Consider the following 19,554-nt stretch of genomic DNA (forward strand, 5'->3'; position numbering starts at 1 on the left):
GAGCCTTGTCTGACACCCTCAGGCTTCATCTGTCTTCCTCCAAGGCCTGTTGAGCCGTAGAGTCAGTCCAGGAAGTGGCCTTGAGTGCCACCTTTGTGCCAGATACCAGGCTGGGGTCAGGGAGGCTTGCATAACCAAGATGCCACTGTCTCCATGCTGTTTACAGTGTGGTAGGGATGGCAGACACTCAAAAGGAGGAGAGTACAAATGAAGTGTATGTTAGGAAAGGGGAAGTCATTTATTCCCTGGCCCCTGGGACCAAGTCCCCATTCTTATCATCAATCACTCTGTGATCTTTCAGGCAAGAAGCCTGGAGATTTACCAGCCCTAGCCAGTCACAGGAGAGAACTTCTGCTTGTCTTATCTTGTCCTGAGGGTTTAAGCACACCCAGGCTTCTTCTACCTACTAGTCATTTGTCATTTCTCTTTCTTCTGTTGATGCTTCAGGTGTGAGAGCTGTGTCTGAAGGCTTCCTTCAGCGCGCACGCACACACACACACACACACACACACACACATGTCTCTACATGTCTTTGTGTGGTTGTGTATGTCAAAACAAAGCAAAGAACAAGATGTGTGACTAAAAAGAAGCTTGTGATTTGGAAATAAGATCTTGGTTCCTGTCCCGGCTTTTCACCCAAAGTTGTCAGATCTTGGGCAACCTATTTCATTTCTCTGGGTCTCAGTATTGTCATCTGTAAATAGTAAAGCCCTCCTCCTTAAACTCTTGTGAGGATATACCTGAAGTAATACATTTGAAAGTCTGTTGGAAAACAAACTGCAACTTAAAAGTGGTGATAGATACGTGCAAATAAAGAATGTATACAGGACTTGGAATGCAGCTCAGTGGTAAAGTGCTTGCCAGCTAGCATATGCAAGACTGTGGGTTTGATCCCCAACATCACCAAAAGAAAAAAAAATAATGCCTACAAATTTATCATTTTTTAACATCTCCTCTAAGAGTACTCTCTGGAATTCATTTTTCAATGTTAAACAGAGGTTAGGAATTTTTTCCATGAGGTATAAAGAAATAACTTCATGAACAGCAAGGGATAATAGCATCAAACCCAGAGTACCCACGCAGCCAAGAAAAGAAGAAAAACTCAAGTGTTACAGAGCTCTCATGATCTGATTTGTAAATTAAAAATCCCGATATAGCCAGGCACAGTAGCACATGTTTACAATCCCAACTAGTTGGAAGCCTGAGGCAGGAGTATCACAAGTTCAAGTCCAGCCTCCTCAACTTAGCAAGATCCTGTCTAAAAATAAAAAAGGAACAGGGATGTAGCTCTATGGTAGAGCACCTCTGGGTTTAATCCTCAGCACCAGGTGGGGGCAAAAAGTTCTAATATAAAGTGAGCATTCACCAGTCATTTTCTCACACAGTGGTGCCAGCATGACCTGTTTCAGAGGGGAAGTAGACAGAGTGTTCCAATAGCTAGCAGCCCCCCTCATTTCCCCCTCACCCCACTCCTCTTCCTCTCCTGCTGTCTTTTGGCTACAGTGCCCCTGTTCTGAGGTCCCGCTGAGGTCCCGCTGACCTTCCTGGTGACCACCGCCTGGTGCCTCTCCCTCCTCCTGCTGACTTCCGTCTCCAAATGTTTTCTCAGGTGGTTAAGCTGAAAGGCCAAGTACTGTCGGTCATGTATCGATTCCGCACCAAGAACCGTGAATGGATGCTGATCCGCACCAGCAGCTTCACATTCCAGAACCCTTATTCTGATGAGATCGAGTACATCATCTGCACCAACACGAACGTCAAGTACGTGCTCAGCCTCCCTCTCTGCAGGCCTCCCCATGCCTTCACTTGGGTCCAGAGCTGAAAGTTGTACTTGGATTCTTTTCCCCCTGCAGGCTGTACTTAAAGCTAGAAATCCCCACAGGGCTAAAGAACAAGATTGGGGATACCTGGGCTGAGGCTGTAACTCAGTGGCAGAGCATTTGCCTAGAATATGTGAGGCACTGGGTTCAATCCTTATCACTACCTAAAAAATAAACAAATAAAATAAAGGCATGCTGTCTGTCTACAGCTAAAAAACAAAAAAATGAATGGGGAGAGCTGGGGGAGGTGGCGCAGTCCTGTAATCCTAGCTACTCCAGAGGAGGATCTTAAGTTTGAGGCCAGCCTGGGCAACTTAGAGAGACCTTGTCTCAAAATTTAAAAAGCTGGGGATATAGCTCAGTGGTATTGAACCCTAGGGGTCAATCTATAGTACTGCAGAATAAAACAAAAGGAATTGTTGAGTATGGATCCCCCATCACTTGGGAAATAGCCCTCTTGTGTTCTTCCTTCTCAATTATAAGAGCCCAAAGGACTGAGTGGCCCATGTCAGTCCCTTTCCTTTAGGCCGAAGTACTATGGTCTCCATTCCTCATTGTTTTGCCTCTGAACACAGAACCCAGCAGAATGGAGCTATTGGGTGCTCCCCCTCTGCTCTCTGCTGTGGCAGGTGTATGTGCCTGGATTCTTGGTCCTGCTGGTAGAGAAAGTGAGACTGAGCCCCTTGGCAGCTCTAGGACATGGAGCAGGTGGCCTGTGGTGGGCACTACTGCCCATTCACCAAAGCATTCCTTCCTACTCCTCAGAACCTCAAGCCCTAGTGTCTCTGCTGGATTCTGGGATCCTCCAGTATCCTGTATAAGCTGGCAGACAGATCTAGGCTGTAAACTTGGCTCTGCTGCTTCCTGGCTGTGTGATCTTGAGCAAGTCACTTGTCTCTTAACTTTCACTTCCTTACCTGTGATTTGTGATGATCCTCCTTCGGGCAGTTACTGTGGAACTAAATGATATTGAACTCAGAACTGTGGGCCAGACACTGCTCAGCACTCAGCACAGTGAGCATGATGGTAGGCAGGTTGCATCATCTCTCTGGTTTTAGTCTCAAGGACATAGTTTCCGACTAATGATAGTTTAACTTTGCGATAGCATGAAAGTGATACACATTCAGTGTAAACCATGCTTTAAATTTTGAAGCTGGATCTTTTCCCCAGCTGGCCATATGCAGTATGAACTTCTCAAGATGTTGAACAGCAGCAGCCACAGCTCCCAGCCCATCCCACAATCACAAAAGGGAACAACCATCACTCCACAGTGTATGGTATTAATCTAAAATGATTGGTAGGTCAGAGCTATTAAGTGCAATTTTGACTGATGATATTTTCAACATATGGGTTTATCAGAATATGACCCACTGCATGTCCCAGGAGCATCTGTACCAGGCCAAGGAACCAACAGCAGTAACAACATTTGTGCAAAGGCTAACTCAGCTGATGCATGTGGAAGCCATGCCCAGGTGATGAGGAGGGCCACAGCTAACTGGATGTGTGACAAGGCTGGCATGCTGAGAATGTCCTTATATCTCCCTGTTTGTGTCCTTCATTTTCCAAGGTTCAAAACATGTCTGTTTTCCAGCCCCACCTCCTCCTGGAACCTACCTGGTGATGCCTTTTCTCAGCAGCCTCCCTGGGGACTGAGCCTCCTGCAGTCATTCTCACCTCATGGCACCCTCAGTGTTGCCTTGCCCTGTCTCTTGTTGCAGTCCTCAAACCCTTTGAATGTTGACGCTCCCATCTGGAGACCACAAAGCAGCCTCCCGTTCAATCAGCAGCACTCTGTGGGCCCTCAGCCTTGGCCCTGCTCCTGGGTATAAGGCACAGAGCCGAATAAACAAGTCCACGCAAGATCCCTCAGAGAGCAGATGTCCTGGGTTTCAATGTCATTTCCCAAATGGATGAGTCACATCCCCTTTCTGAACCTCAGTGGCCTCATCTACACTGTGGGGAAAAGACTCCCCTAGCATCAGGAGTTTTTGTGCAAGTTCTGCAGGACACTCTACGTGTGAGGTGCTCCAGCAGGCTGCCACACAGGGACAGCACAGACCAGTGTCTGCCCCAGCTGTTGCTGATGCTGTCAGCAATAGCAGCAGGGACTCTGCCAGCTCTGGAAGCAGATTGACAATTTGGGAGCAGCTCCAAGAAACTGGAACTCAGCTCCTCTTTGTCTCTTCAGTGCCCTGCCTGTGTTCTGACACTCCCTCCAAGAGGAAGGCCAGGGCCCTGCTTGTGCCTCCTCATGCTCATAAGTGGGTCCATCTTGGGCCCCTTTGCTCCTCTTCTTCTGCCTTTTCCTTCTAGAGCCAAAACCTTCATTTTCTTTATCTCCTGGCATATTTTCTCTCTCCCTGGCCCAAATGTCTTGTCCATCCCTCCTGAGGATGGATAATTCCCAAGGCCTTCAAACAGACACACAACTTCCTGATCATGGAAGACCTCTGTCCTGCCAGTCCACAAAGGCACTCTCTCCTATCTGCCCTTGCTAAATGCACCCAGCAGAGTCGCCTTCTGACCATTCATCTCTTCTTAACCTCTTACAGCCTGGATTTTGCCCCAACATTCCTGAAGTTGCCAGCACCCTCTAGTGACCCACATAGGATAACTCATTGTCATGTTTCTTCTCCCCAAGTGGTCTATTTAACCAGCTCTTCTTTCTTGACATCTTCTCCTTTGAGTTACTTGATAGAGTACTCTGATTCTTCTACCTTCCTGTTGTAGTCAAGACTTTCTTGATTATAAGTTTTTTAGGAACAAATACAAGAAGTCATAGCTTCCCAGGTATGTAAAAAGAGATAATGGTATCAGAGTTTATCTAGTTAAGCTTGGAGAACTCAATCAAATTGAGGATATTTTATTTCCCTCCTCCCTCCAACATGGAAAGGGAGGTTTTTCACTCAAGGAACATAAAAATATCCTCTAGTGCCATGCCTGTGTTTGGCCCTTGCCTTGATGAAAACAGGGAAGGTTGAGAAGCAGGGGTAAGAGACTGGGCTCAGGGTTCCATGACTTTTCTTCTGTTCAACAGATAAATAGGGTATGGAGGGTGGCAAGCTGAGTTTCTCTTTCAGGAGCTGCTAAGCCAGAGGCAACAGGTGTGCCTGTTAACTGGATGGAGCCAGATATGGGGCAGTGGGATACCAGACTCATGTCTCCTGTTGTGGTCTTCCTCCAGCCACTTCAGGCTGAGGCTGCCTGTGCAAAAAACCATGAACATAGATAAGCACCTCTCCCATTCAGAGTCACCAAATGGACTAGTTCTTGGTTATAGCTGCCTCCTCTCACAGTCCTGCCTGCATTTTCTTCCATTCATCACTCTTTTTCTCCCTTTATATACCCATGACCTTGCCCCAGTTATTCCCACAGTCGAGTACATGGTGCCTGTGCACACCAGGCTTGAGGCTTTTTGTTACCTAGGTTTCTAGGGTGTCATCTGAACAGCCTGTCCCCTTCTTCCAAACTCAAGTCTTGCCTGTCTTTGAAGCCTCTTACTTCTACAGCAAATCCAGGCCACCCTGCTGGATCCCTGGCTGGATACCCAACAGAGTCTTCTACATTTGGGTCAGAAAAGCAGACTAAAGCTCCCCTTTTTTTGAGTTTTTGATACTTTAAAAATTTTCATCATTCATTCATTTTCAGCATTTATGCAAGATTCAGTTGTCAAAGTAATATGGTTTTATTGCCACTAATGCAGCAGACATTTCCTGAAGGGACACAACCTGCACCAGCCGAGATCAAGGTGTCACCATATGGTTCTTGCCTTCAGGGAGGAGCCCTGCTCTAGAAGGCTAGGGCTTGAACTTCAATAACATGAAGAACATGAGAAAGGACAGACAGCCTGACAGGTGAAGTTCAGCAGGGACAAAGAGGAGGCAAGGACAAGTGCTTCTGCAGAGCCAGAAGGTATCCCCAGGGGTCTGTCCTGCAGTGAGGCCTGGAAGTGAAGGAACTACCCACTTCTGAAACTAGTTGTATCTGGAGTTTTGCTTTATTTTCTGAAAGCCAAGCAGCAGGGACAAAACAGAAACCATTTTGTGCAGGAGTGTGCCTGTGTGTTTCCTCAGTATAGTTGCTTGGCAGCTTGTGGAAGTTATTTGGATCAGAATGCACCAGCACCTGTCTTCTAAACCAGAAGGTCTTCAGGGCAGAAAAGCTCATTGTGGACAGTAGAGGGCAGTGATATCCACAGCAGTGAACAGGCCAGCCCTTCTTTTACATTTGTGAGGTTCAACCTTGCCAGCAGTAGGCAGGCTTGTTGTAGAAAAATTGTCTAATGCTCTATGCTCAGTAGGGATATTTGCAAGCTGCTCAGTTGCATTCATTTGATAGCATACCAAAGAAACTTGCTGGGACCATTTGTGTGAAACTGCTGAGAAGAAAACCTATTTAGCATCTCTGACTGTCCTGTTATATCTGTACAAAATAAAGTCAAGGAAAACATAAACCAGTCTAACATGTAGACTGTGCTTCTTGGAACAGTGACTGGGTCTTGGTGTCTAGGGATCAGTACTCTTTCAGAGACTAGCTGTGGGCTGGTTCTGAGTGTGAGTCTTTGGTGTTTTTACATTTTCACACCTACTTGCTGTGCTTGCTTCTTTTCCCTCCTCTCTTCAGCAGAGTGATCCAAGGTCTTCTCTTTACATCTGCTTGGGCCAAGCCCTCTTTCCTGCCATGGCATTGTTTCATCCAAGTTTTTATAGTTTTTCATAAACACAAGTGCTTCTCATGTGTGCTCACTTGTGTGTGTGAAAAAGAGGGAACATGTGTTCCTAAAGCCTCACTATGCCTGGACTAAGACTTGGGTCTCTCTGAACCTATCAACTATCACATGTATTTAGTGTTGGTTGGTACTAAGCAAAAGGTGCAGAGTAAGGGTAGGTATTAAAAAAAAAAAAAAAAAAAAAAGGAAGATTGCATTCCTGGTCTCTACTAAGCCTTCAGCCAGTCAGGGGTTGATACACCCAGTCATCAAGCCCCAAACCTGGGAATTGTCCTGGGTTCCTGGCTCTTATTCCCCTGCAAAAGGTAGCCTGGCATAGAACCAGAGCTCCTGTCTCTCTCTAAGACATTTCTTCCTCCTATACCTCTTCCACCAGTGGAAGCCTTGTCATTTTGCAGGTGACTATTGGCCCTGCTAACCAGCTCCCCTGCCTGCCCTCAGGCCCCTGTTGAGTCGACCCACAAGGCTCAGAGAGCAAGTGCTCTGAAATATACATGGGACCATGCTGCTCCCGGCCCTTCATCAAATCAATTCCAAACCCTTTAATAGGCATTCAGGTTCTTCGCAATAGTTATACAGACGGTTCTCAACCCAGGGTGGATATTAATAACCTCTCTCTGATCAGCTGAACTCTCCAAGTGCCAGATTCCTCAGCCCAATTCTGGCTATTCCCAGGGGCACAATCACATTGCCTTTCAATGCCCCCCTAATGGCTTCATGTTCTCTTACATAGACTGAGTTGTTTTTTTGTTGTTGTTGTTGTTTTGTTTTTTGGTTTTTGTTTTTGTTTTTTAAGAAAAAAGAAAGAAACTGTCCAGGGAGAGTCAGAGATAATTGACAGCATCTACCCAACTTCCTGCACCTTGCTGGCAGGAAGTTTGGCTGAATGCATTGAGTTTCTAGTCATTATCCATTGGCCCCCAGCTAATGGAGGGCAGCACTCTGCTGTGGTGGGAGCCTGCCTCCCTCACATGTGCTGTGTGGTCAGTTTTTTCTCAAACAGATTCGCTTTCTCCCTCTCTGGAATGTGCCAGCACACCAAGGTTTATTTTTATACCAGTACTATGAATATCTGAGAACCCTCCTTGGGCCCCTTCTCAGGATGAGGTAGCTGGAGGTCAGCACTTCTTCCATTTGCCCTCAACTAAGGAAGTGGAAACCCAAAGCCTATGGGATGGAGATACTGATGTCTGGACCATGGAGCCAGTGAGTTTAGGACACTGGGGATTCGCGAGCCTTAACTGAGACCTTACTTCTATTTCCCAGTGAAAGGAGCTTTCCCTGCTCTAGAAGTCCAGAGAGGAACAGGACTGACAGCTAACTCCTAGCCTATTGCCAGGTCCCTTCCTATCACTCCTTCATGCAAATGAGAAGCATGCAGCTTTCATACAAAACACACCTGCACCAGGGTACATGGTGAACCCTGGGAGAAAACTGGGTCTGTGCCCCACACAGCCCTTGGCTGGATAACTGTACATAGTGGCCCTGCCCATTCTCTAACCCTCTGGGCTTGGGCTGAACATGGGGTAGGTGTGGTTGTTATTTTTTAAAGAAATGCTTGTGGGTTCAAAGTTGGGCTCTGGGAAAGGGGTGGAGAGCAGAAATACAGATTTCTGCCATAGAGTGGAAGGGTTCACTGTTCCAATCCCACAAAAATCCCAAGGGATGTGCTATTTTCCCCCCACCTTTTGGTTCAGTATGTTGTCTTGTATTCTGGGTGGGGGCAGCAGCCAAGACAGATGAAAGAGTTCACGGTCCACAGCCAACCAGATTGAACTTGAATCCTATAGGTGGCCATATCATGTGTGTGTCACACTGGATACATCATTTAAACTCTCTGGGCCTCCATTTCTTTATCTTTTAGGTGGGAATATACAGAGATATGAAGATGTTGGCAAAGTATTGGCAGTCCATCTTACATTTAGGTTTTAGAAGCCCTACAAATGAAAACATGATGGTACTCTCAAGAAGTAAACTAAAAAATTTTTAAAGTGAAACCATAAAGTAAAAATAAGGACATAAAATAATGATTTTTTTCCCTATTGATTCTTGAAAAAAATTTTTGGAAATATCAATTTGTCTGGAAAATTACTTTTAATGTTCCTACTTTCTTGTGTAACAAGCATGGGCTTAGACTGCCTGATGGAAAATCACGTGTTTCTACTTTTATCTTTATCCTTTTTTAGGACTCTTATCCCAAGTTAGGAGGCAGACCACAGGTTCTCACATTCACGTGCTCTGTGGTTTTAACCCACCACCTTCCAACCGCATGCCTACACATCTCTCTCCCCCTGGGGAGACAGCTGCATGAGGGCAGAGATCTTGTGGGCTCCAGGTCATTGTTCTGTTTGTTCCTGATGCCCAGCATGGAGCTTGGCATGGATCTTTCACTTAACTCAGTAGAGTTCACTGAGTAGATGACTCATCTGGGCTTAATCCTAAACAGATTCACAGGGTCCTCCAGCTGGAGTTCTTTCCAATGGGAGTATTTAAAGTTGAGGAGTTGGGCTCAGTGGTGCATGTTTGTAATCCCAGAGGCTCGGGAGCTTGAAGCAGAAGTTTCGTGAGTTCAAAGCCAGTCTCAGCAAAAGCAAGGCACTAAGCAACTCAGTGAGACTCTGCTCTAAATAAAATACAAAATAGGTCTGAGGATGTGACTCAATGATGAGTGCCCCTGAATTCAATCCCTGGAACCCCCCCAAAAAAAGAAAATTGACAAGGACACTCATTCCGTTTCATGTGTGAGCTCTGAGTTGTAGAGTTTACTGTCCTTTGAAAGCAACCTAGTTTCATATTTTAAAACTTAAAGCATCCATTTATTCTTATCAATTTTTCCTTTGCCCAAATGGAGCAACTGGCACTCTGGCAACTTAGATCCAGAAGTGTGAGCTCAGACCCTTGTTCTGCTTTATCAGAATCACTTCTAGTCAGCCAATTGAGCTTGACAACTACCTAACCTCTTCCAACTTTAACTTCTTAATTTTTATATATAGATAAAGTACACTATGAAAATTTAGTATGAGGATTAAATGAGATGATATAAACTCCTACTACGTTGTAGGTAAGCATTATCTAAAGCTAGCTTTTTTATCATCTTTAAACTCAACTGAATTTTTTAATTTAGCCTTTTTAAAAAAATCTGTTTTTTATTGTTATCTTTTTACCCTGCATAAAATGAAGTCATACATCAAAACTTATTTCTTAAATAGTTCAGTTTGGCAATCTAAATTTGAAATATAGGGCTCAGAATCTTGATTTGGGAAATTAAAAGTAAAATAGATAGGCATGATAGCACATGCCTCTAACCCCAGTGACCTGAGAGGCTGAGGTAGGAAGTTTGCAAGTTTGGGGCCATCCTGGGCAACTGAGGGAGACCCTGTCTCAAAATAAAAAATTAAAAGGGCTGAGGATGTGGCTCAGTGGCAAAGCACTTCTGGGTTCAATGCCCAGTACCAAAAATAAAATAAAAAATAATTTTTTTTTAATATTTATTTTTTAGTTCTCGGCGGACACAACATCTTTGTTTGTATGTGGTGCTGAGGATCGAACCCTGGCCACATGCATGCCAGGCGAGCGCGCTACTGCTTGAGCCACATCCCCAACCCAAAATATTTTTTTTTTAAAAAGGAAGATACATTGTTGTCACCCTCTATGACTTTAGGGAATGGGAAAGTTCTGGTGTAAGCCTGTCACCACCTCTGTGTTCTTCACAGCACTCTGTCTTTTTGTTTCACAGGCAACTTCAGCAGCAGCAGGCAGAATTGGAAGTGCATCAGAGAGACGGGTTGTCATCATATGACTTATCTCAGGTGAATTTCTGGGAAATCCTTTCCCATTTGGAAATGTCTCTAACCCAGTGGATGGGGGACTAAATTCAGCCTTTAGCTTGAGCCCCTCAGCCCAAAGAATCTGTTGTCCCATCCACCCTCTACAGTGCAAAGACCATCTTGGTCCCCTGGCAATCTGTTGTGACTTTTCTGTGCAGAAGTGAGCCATGAAACGCCTAAAACTTGTGAAGACCAGGGGAAGAACTAACAGCCATGGTCAACCAGCATTGAGAATTTCACAGGGCTGATGGACATTTCAAAAGGCCATATAGAAACTCTAGTACTCACATACTCAGAAGCCACCAGAAGCAGGTTCTGAACTCCTTTGGCCCTCTGGCTTCCTAGCCATCTCTCCTGCCTTTGGTCCTATGTCCCTTTCTCCTTGATGTGCCTTGTCCTATCACACTCTGTCTCCCAACATACCTAAATGGTCTTTCTCCTTTTCTTCTCCCATCTCCTCAGTGCCCCCTTCTCCTTTTTTCTTCTTCTGCTCCCTTCTTCTGATAGCCAGGCATACATAGAAACTGGCCTGTGTCAGTATTTGACCTCTTCCCTAAGTTACTTTACGTTCCCTTTTCCTGATATGTGGAGTAAGTTGATTCTTTTCCATTTATCTCTAAGAAAGTAGTCAGTGTAATTCTGGTGTACTTTCTGTGTCCCCTAGTTCACAATCCCCTACCCCCAACCCCATTGTCCTTGACCTTTCCCCACCCTGTGAAAATGGTCAAACCTGAAATGCCAGTGATTTCAAGGGGAGGCAGGGCTCTGCTGCAGGAGAGCTGGTGACTCCTGCAACGCAGTCTGTGCCTCACACATGGGTTGCCATTGTGCTTTAATGTGCCAGCAGGTCCCTGTCCCCAACCTATCTGCTGGTGTTCACGAGGCTGGGAAGACTGTAGAAAAGGCAGATGCAATCTTCTCCCAAGAAAGAGACCCACGGTTTGCTGAGATGTTTGCAGGAATCAGTGCATGTAAGTTTCTAGATGGCACTAAGTTGTGAGGATATGGGATTTACAGTTGCTTTCAGCCCATGTGGAGACAGCAACCCTGAGGAAGAAGAGGTCAGGGAAAGTGAATTTTGAGTGACTGCTGCAGGGTACCAAAAGAACTCAACATACGGGAGTTGGAATGGATTCTCCATATTCCTGACCTTGCCTTTTACTTACTGGTTTTCTGCAGCAACCAGCCTAGGGTACTGGAATTTCATCTTTAAAATTTAAACGGTTAGCTGGGTATGGTGGTACACACCTCAGGAGACTGAGGGAGGAGGATCACAAGTCCAAGGCTAGCCTTAGCAACATAGCAAGACCTTGTCTCAAAATAAAATGTAGAACAAAAAGTTTGGGGATGTAGCTCAGTGGTCAAGTACCCCTGGGTTCAATCCCCAGTACACACACACACACACACACACACACACACACACACACATAAAAAAAAGAAAAGAAAAATAAATTAAATGAAGGGGTTAAGATGAATGAAATCTATTAATTCATTGTGCAGTTTAATTTTGTTATCAAGTCAGAGACATGCCCCCATAAAAACTATAATTTAATTCATAACATATGATGGCCCATATTTAAAATAAAAATATACAAAAACTAAGAAAAATAAAAGTGATCCAGTCTCCTACCTTGTGGATATGATCATTTTAACTTTCTAAACTAAAGTAAGTCCTTCTGTCTTTTCCTACACATATATATTCTTTATATGCACAACACTGGACTTGTCATGTTGAATGGCTTGCTTTTTTCTACATGACAATTTGTTATGAATTTATTTCCAGATCATTAAACAAACTAAAGCACTTTTATTGCCAGCATGGAATTCTATTACATGGATGGCCATAATTCACTTGGCGGATCCTCTCTGGCCATCATGAAGTAGTCTACCTATGTCAGTGTTGCTGTTGCAACAATGCGGTTCTGGTGGAAGGTGGCATATGGAGCCCATATGACTAGCTGCCTTGCTTTCCCACTTGTGTCTCCACTGAGATTAGCAAAATACAAAATTTGAAAAGGTCTTGTTGGTTCCAAATTCCAGAAAAGAAGAGACTACAAGATACAGTGTAGTCAGGATCAGTCAAAGGGAGAAAGCCATTTGGCTCCTGAAAAGGAAGCATGGGAGATGCTGTCAGGAAGGGAACTTCAGTATGGTTCTACGAGAACTAATGAGTGGAAGACAGGCAGATCAAGAGTAGGACAGACAGGCATCTAAGAGCTGGAAGGGAGTTACCTTGGTCCTCCTAATGTAGCAAATACTGGAAGAGCAAAGCCTTCATTCCCACAAGACTGAGGACCAAAGTTTCAGGAAGCAAAGAGTGCCAGAACTCACTCCAAGGACAATAGGTGCCAATTTAACACAAGGTCCAGTTGCCAAAGCACAACAAAAAACAGACCCTTAGCAACCAGGGAAGCTCCCTGCTGGTGGTTCCCCTGGCCCCTCAAATGTGCCTACAGATCATTTCATCCAGCAAGAGGAGACAAGAGTGCACCTAGTTGGTCTTTCCTCCTCTCCAGTTAAGCCTAAAATACCTAATCAAAGGCCCACAGCATCTCTGAGAAATCCATTTGGATTTTTAATCTTATGTAGACATAGATGTCTTCCCATAACAGTGTCAAAACAGAAAGGGGATGGGAGAAGGGGGAGATGGTCAAGAAAAAATAAGGCCCAATGCAGAAATCAGAGCAGATGTTCTCCTTTGGCAATTAGTTTTTATGAGAAAGATGAGAAAATTCAGAAAATCTTCGGCTTCTGTTCTCTGGGGAACTAGAGAGGACATTATTGCCTATGAGAATGTGCCATCTGAGGTGGGGAAGGGACATTTAAAAAAGTGGAGTCAGGACAAAGCAGACAGCCAAGTCAGGGACTTTGAAATATGAATGTCCCCAAATGCAATGCTTGCATCTTCCAACTACAGGCACTCCACAAACACCAAACTAAAAATGTTAAAAGACTCTAAGACTTAGACATAGTCTTTTGTATTATGTTTTTAAGCTTGAAGAATAAAGAAAAATTCCTGCAGACATTCAGAGAAGGAAAAAAAATACTTAAAAGGGAAATCTTCAGTTAGATTTCTCCAAGTTAACTAAATGTCAGAACTCTGGGTTTAGCTAATATCTAGAGAATTCACAGGGAAAATGTGCAAACCCATTTTTTTTCCACCAGCCAAACTGCTTTCATGTACAGAATGACATCTTCAAGCATTCACTGTCTATTTACACTTTCTGAAAAAATTACTTGCAAAAAATAGTGCTTATTTCTGAAACAGATCAAAATATAAAACACAGGAATGGAAGTAATAGGATGGAAAAGCAATGGTGAAATAGAAATAGAATTGTTAATGCCTAGAATCAACATATAAATTGTTAACCACTATGAAAGATAAACAGTAAAAACCAGAATCTCAAAACAGTTCTACAAAGGTCCAGGCATCTTTTGGACTATGAGTTATGAACAGATTAAAAAAAATTTTCAGCAGTAGATATTATTTTATTTAGTTAACATTTATGAAGAAAGAACTTCAAGTATATTTAAACATATTACTAATGAACATAAAAAAAAAAGGAAGGCAGGCAGAAAAGGAATAAGGAAAGACATTTTATTTCCAAGGAAATTTTTAGCAAATCAGGAATCTCTCAGAAGAAAAATAAAGTGAGATAAGCAAGAAAGTTATTGATGGGAAGGATTATAGGAATGAACAATGACATAATCGACGTTCCCAGAACTCCTGATTAGTTACTTCTAATATTCTATCAAAATACAACATAATCAAAATAGAATGAAATGAACTGTTGGGCCTGAAAGAACAGATGGTAGAGATGCTCTGGAAACCCAAAAAAGTAGTAGAGTAGTCACTGTCACCAGAGGACACAGACTTCAGAGCATCCCCAGGGGAAAATAGACTTATTTGGCACAGAAGATGTGACCTGAAATGAAAGATATAAATATCATGAACTTTGAGAGGAAAACCATACCCCACTCTGGGCTCGAGTATTTACAGTCTTATGAGGAGTACAGTATCTCCAGAGAGCTTGGTGAAAGGCCAGGGAACACAGGTCCAGGCTGCCCCTGGAGAGACAGTCTGAAGTCCATGGCATCACTGGGGTGGGGGGTTCTGGGGGGCAGTTGAGGGATCACTGGGCTGCAATTCAAGCCCTGGGTCCTTCCTTGCTTTCTCGTGACAGCAGCACCTCAGTTTTCTCATCTTTAACAAATGGTAGCAAGGATTTAGATGCTACTGGGCACTGTTCTGAGCACCTTGCTTACATTAACCCATTTGATTCCCTACCACAGCTCTATAAGGAAGACACTGTTTATCACCTTATTTCCAGTGGGGAAACTGAGGCAGGGGAAGGTTAAACATGTCCAAGGTGGCACCTCAGATACATAAGACAGAGCTGGGATCCAAGGCCAGGGGCTGAGTGTCAGAATGGATCTCTTCCCCATTACCCTATGCTTCCTCATCCATTAGGTGAATAATTATGGTTCCTACCATCAGGGCTGGAAGGATTGGATAAAATAATGAAGCACTTTCATTCATTCTTTTAATCTTCCCCACTCTCGAATAGGACCTTGCCTTCAGGTGGCTTGTAACCACCCTGAGTCAGGGAACAACAGCCAGATGCTCCCTCATGCCAGGGAGGCCCCAGGAGAGGTGAGATGTGGAGGTAAAGGCAAAGGAGTCTGCCCCAGTGTGTGCCTCCTACTCTTCCATGCCCACCCCTGCACCTATTCTGGGGCAGCCTCCCCAGTAGTCTGCAGGGCAGGGAACGCTCACATGTGACTCCTGTTTTGGTTTTCCTAGCGGAGAAGAAGATGATGAATTCAGCCTCTGCAGCAGGAACCCAGCAGATCTACTCTCAAGGAAGCCCATTCCCTCCTGGACACTCGGGGAAAGCCTTCAGGTAGTAGATGTAATGGGGAGGGGTAGGACTAGTCCTCCCCTCAGGAAAGCCCTATGTCTCAAAGCTCAGCTTCGTGTGCTGCAAACATTGAGTTAGTGGTTCCTGTTCCACATCTCTGAGGCAAGCTGAGGATTATTGTGTCACTGGCTCAGCTCCATGAGCCCTCCATTAGTTGCCCTAGATGCTTGATGTTAGCTATTCATTCTCAGATGGGAAGGGTACCAGCTACTGTCAGCAGTGCCTGGTGGGGAGACGAGAGTGAGTTGATCCCTAGCCAAGATTCAGGTGGGGAAAAGCTGGATCTAGACAGCTGACAAGGGACAAGGAAGCTGCCTCTTCCCTGGTTCCCAGAGGCCATGACCAAGTCCAAGGACAACAGAACACAACCCATCAAGTCTAGACCTCACCCTAAAGGAACACAAGGGTAAAGCAGGGTGCCTGGCCTCCCCAAGATATGGTCCTTTGTATCCAGAAATCTTGTAGATCGTTGAGGAAGCTCCAACATCATTACTGAAGGCAATATCTGACTCCAATTTCTGCTGAAGGAACAGGAGCATAAACTGGGGAGAGCAGGTCAGATGAAAAACTGGTGGCTCGCAGAGATAGGGTCTCTCACCTGCATACCAGACACCCCCAAGTTCACAAGATTCCATGCCCAGCAGATAGCATAGCTTCTGGTAAAAAGTTGGACAGAGCCTTAGCAGAGCTTCCAGGTGTAGACAGGAACCTGGATTAGGCAGGCGGACCTAATTCCCAGGAGGGAGGCCCTGCCAAGAAATAAGAACCTCACTTCCTTGCTGGTCTGAGGACAGACCTCCCAGAGGGGAATGGGTGACTCTGCAGCTGTGCCTTGGATTAACAGAGGTTGGAATGGCTCTAGCTGATCCCACTGGTGGACCTCACTGAAGAGCAGCTGCTCTGAGGCTCTGGGGAACTCTGGCTGCTACCCTGTGGTTTGGGGACAGTAGAACAAGAGGGCTCTGTTGAGCATAGTCAGACATCTCTCATTACTCAGCCTATCTACACACATGGACTGATGGCAGCCTGTACCAGCCCTGCCAGACCCTCACATTTACATGCTGCTTGTCTCCCAAGCTGGACAAAGGGGATCAGGGAAGAAGCATCAGCAGGAGGCAAGAAGAGGACAAGGAAGAGAAGGACTGGCTGGCTCTTCAGCGTAGCCTGAAACAAAAGTGAAGTTCTGCCTCCTTTTGTGGAAACAGTGCACAGGCACAAAGAATATGCTCAGCAAAGCCTAGAAGGCAGGGGTGACTGAGGGAGACTTCATGTGCAGGGAAGCCAATGTGAGGCTACAGAGTCTCAGAGTACCATGATAAGGAATTGGGACTTTATTGTTGATGGGTTTTAGAAGGGTGATTAGATAACGTAGCCTTGGAGGCAGTGTGGGTCAGAGAAAAGGAGTGAAGCCAAAGAGAGGTACTCAGGACAGACAGTTCAGCTCATCATTATTTAGTTGTCATAGAAATAAAAGATGCACTGATGAGAGTGACAGAGAAGAAGAGGCAGGCTTGTAGCTGGCTATGTGGGGAAGGGCAGAGCCCAGCATGGGAAGCAGCTGCTCAGTACCAGTCTGTGAAATGCATCTGTGAGGGCTAATGCCTGCAGAATGGGTAGAATTTCCTATCATTCTAAACAACCTAAGCTGTTTGAGGATGGAGAAGGGTATAGGATAAAGGATTCTAAATCCTCCACAGCCATAGGCAGTCTTAAACCCCTAGTAGAGAGCCATTACTGACATCCCTAAGTATGTCTTCACCCAGAGTTCTTCTACTATGTTCCCACAAGCCTTGACCTGTCTAGGCCCATGCAGGCAGCCTAGAGGACCTGGGGAGGGCTTGACAGCACTTTACCCCAAGAAGCTCATCTCTTCTGGCCAGGGCATCTTTCCTAGGGCACTGAGGGCTTAGCAGGTAACAGAGAGACTTCTGTAAAGAATAGTGATCAGAAAGTAGTCTATAAAGTCATACATTCATCAGGAAGGAGATCAGGCAGGGAGCCCTTGTATAAAATTAAACATTATGCAGGAGGCTGGAAATGGCATCTTCTTTTACATTAATAACTGAACTTGCTTTGTGATTTTTAAGAAGGACCAGCTAGAATAGAAAAAAATAAAATGGATGGCATTGGAGAAGATAATGCTAAGTGAAGTTAGCCAATCCCCCACCCCAGAAAAAAACAAATGCCAAATGTTTTCTCTGATATAAGGAGGCTGACTCTTAGTGGGGTAGGGAGGGGGAGCGTGGGAGGAATAGATGAATTCTAGATAGGGCAGAGGGGTGGGAGAGGAAGGGAGGAAGCAGAGGATTAGCAAGGATGGTGGAATATGATAGACATCATTATCCAAAGTACATGTATGAAGCCACGAATTGGTGTCAACATACTTTATATACAACCAGAGATATGAAAAATTGTGCTATATATGTGTAATAAGAATTGTAATGCATTCCACTGCCATTTATTTTTTTAAATCAATAAAAAATAAATAAAATCAGAAAAAATAAGAATACACTTAGTAAAATGGTACCCAATCTTATCAATGATCTATAACCTACCTCTTTTAAAATTCAGCTGAAAACCTGCATCTGCCAAGAGCCTTCTGGGATTGGGCCCAACCACCCTACTCAAGTTTATTCTTAGGCATCCAAGGACCTTACTATACACTGAGCTCATCCCTAGGAGGCAGGAGGAAAGGCCTGAAACAAAAGGCTTCTCCCAGCCTTTCTATATTTTTCTATCAGATCTCACATGGAGGCTGATACCAAACATGTGCCCAGCCAGCCAGGAGAGCCAGGGGTGTTTCTGTCACCCAGAGTAGATGCCAGTGGTAATGACAACCTGGGAAATGGGTGGAGATCCCGGGGTGATGCTGCCATCTTTTTGCTTTGTCCTGACTGTAGCAAATCCCATCTCAGAATACAAATCTATCTTTAATGAACTTATCACATAATTGGCATGGCTGGGAAAAATCTCCTGGAAGAAGTGCCTAGCAGCACAGACAGTATATGCCTAGGAGTGGGGACAGTGTCTGGGACTGAACCTGCAGAAGGCATTCAAAGAGCACTGAGCACTGTCATGCACATAGCAGGTACCTAATAAAGACCTACTGAGTTAAACTGAAGGCAGAAGAGGTAAACAAACAGCCAGGCACTTGCAGAAGCAGGATTGAGTCCCATCCAGCAGCTTTCCATTGATGGGCTTGTTTTTCTGCCTGAAACTAAGTGACAGCTTGAAGCCTATTTCCTGAGTCCTTAAACCATCCAGTGACCACAAAGGGACAAATTAACCAAAGAACAAAGAGCATGTTAGCACTGAGTCTGACTTGTATTCTGAGATACTTTCTCTTCTTGGGAATCATATCATCTGTTGAAAGCAATAAATGCATAGAAGGGATGAGCAGAGGAGAGAGATGCAGGATCCTGTGGGAGAAGAAGGCTGAGAATACAAGACTAGACATAGCAGGTCTGCTCAGGGAGTGCCAGAGGAAGCTATTCCTAGTGTCACTGGAGGGTGAGCACAGGAAGAAGGGCCTGCATGGCAAGGTGGGCACACAGGCTCATGCAAAATAGGGCAGTCCCTCAGGGTATACACATTCTCTTCTTTTCTAGCTCTTCAGTAGTTCATGTACCTGGAGTGAATGATATTCAGTCCTCCTCCTCAACGGGCCAGAACATGTCCCAGATTTCCCGGCAGCTAAACCAGAGTCAGGTGGCATGGACAGGGAGTCGTCCACCCTTTCCGGGACAGGTATGTGCATCTGTAAAGGCATTGTCTCAGGTTTCCATTGTGGCAGACCACCCACCACGTGCTTCCTGTGAATCCCAGTTGTGAGGATGGGTTGGTACTCCCAGATGGATCCAACTACCCTGCAGTGTTTTGCTACTCAGGAGCACCTGCCCTCATCAGGGCACTTTGAAAGCTAGGTTCCCAAACCCTTTCAAAAGCTGTTTGATCCAGCAGCCTTTCTCCTTACAGTCTTGCCCTGAGGGAATCAGGCAGGAACAGATCAGGCACTTATCAAGAATGAGCCTCTAAAAAAAATAAAAATTAAAAAAAATAAATAAAGAGCTGCTCATCACTCTGGATCTCTGTCGAGTCCTGCATCAGGAAGACCCTTAAACACAACAGGTGCAATGCCTGGCTCCCTAGCAGTCACTGCAAGGATGAATGTTGAATGGGCAAGCAAGCTCTTGGTATCCACAATGCTAAGACCCCCTCAAGCAGAAGTGAGAGGACCCTGATCATTGTAGCCTGGG

The 19,554-nt window shown here is 45.0% G+C and overlaps 1 protein-coding gene across 13 annotated transcripts in view; it reads left to right on the plus strand.

Moving 5' to 3' along the window:
* Nucleotides 1-19,554, plus strand: part of Arnt2 (aryl hydrocarbon receptor nuclear translocator 2) — a 177,455-nt gene that overhangs the window by 141,161 nt on the left and 16,740 nt on the right. For 9 of the 13 annotated variants that reach the window (XM_078051085.1, XM_040275013.2, XM_040275017.2 and 6 more), the window contains 5 exons: nucleotides 1,610-1,761; nucleotides 10,286-10,358; nucleotides 11,221-11,347; nucleotides 15,181-15,280; nucleotides 18,907-19,045. In XM_078051085.1, coding sequence (XP_077907211.1) covers nucleotides 1,610-1,761; nucleotides 10,286-10,358; nucleotides 11,221-11,347; nucleotides 15,181-15,280; nucleotides 18,907-19,045 — 591 coding nt within the window. The remainder of the gene's footprint in view (nucleotides 1-1,609; nucleotides 1,762-10,285; nucleotides 10,359-11,220; nucleotides 11,348-15,180; nucleotides 15,281-18,906; nucleotides 19,046-19,554) is intronic. The other 4 variants (XM_078051082.1, XM_078051087.1, XM_078051088.1 and 1 more) reach the window with 1 other exon arrangement.

Source organism: Ictidomys tridecemlineatus, chromosome 5, assembly GCF_052094955.1.
Source record: "Ictidomys tridecemlineatus isolate mIctTri1 chromosome 5, mIctTri1.hap1, whole genome shotgun sequence".
NCBI classification, from domain to species: Eukaryota; Metazoa; Chordata; class Mammalia; order Rodentia; family Sciuridae; genus Ictidomys; species Ictidomys tridecemlineatus.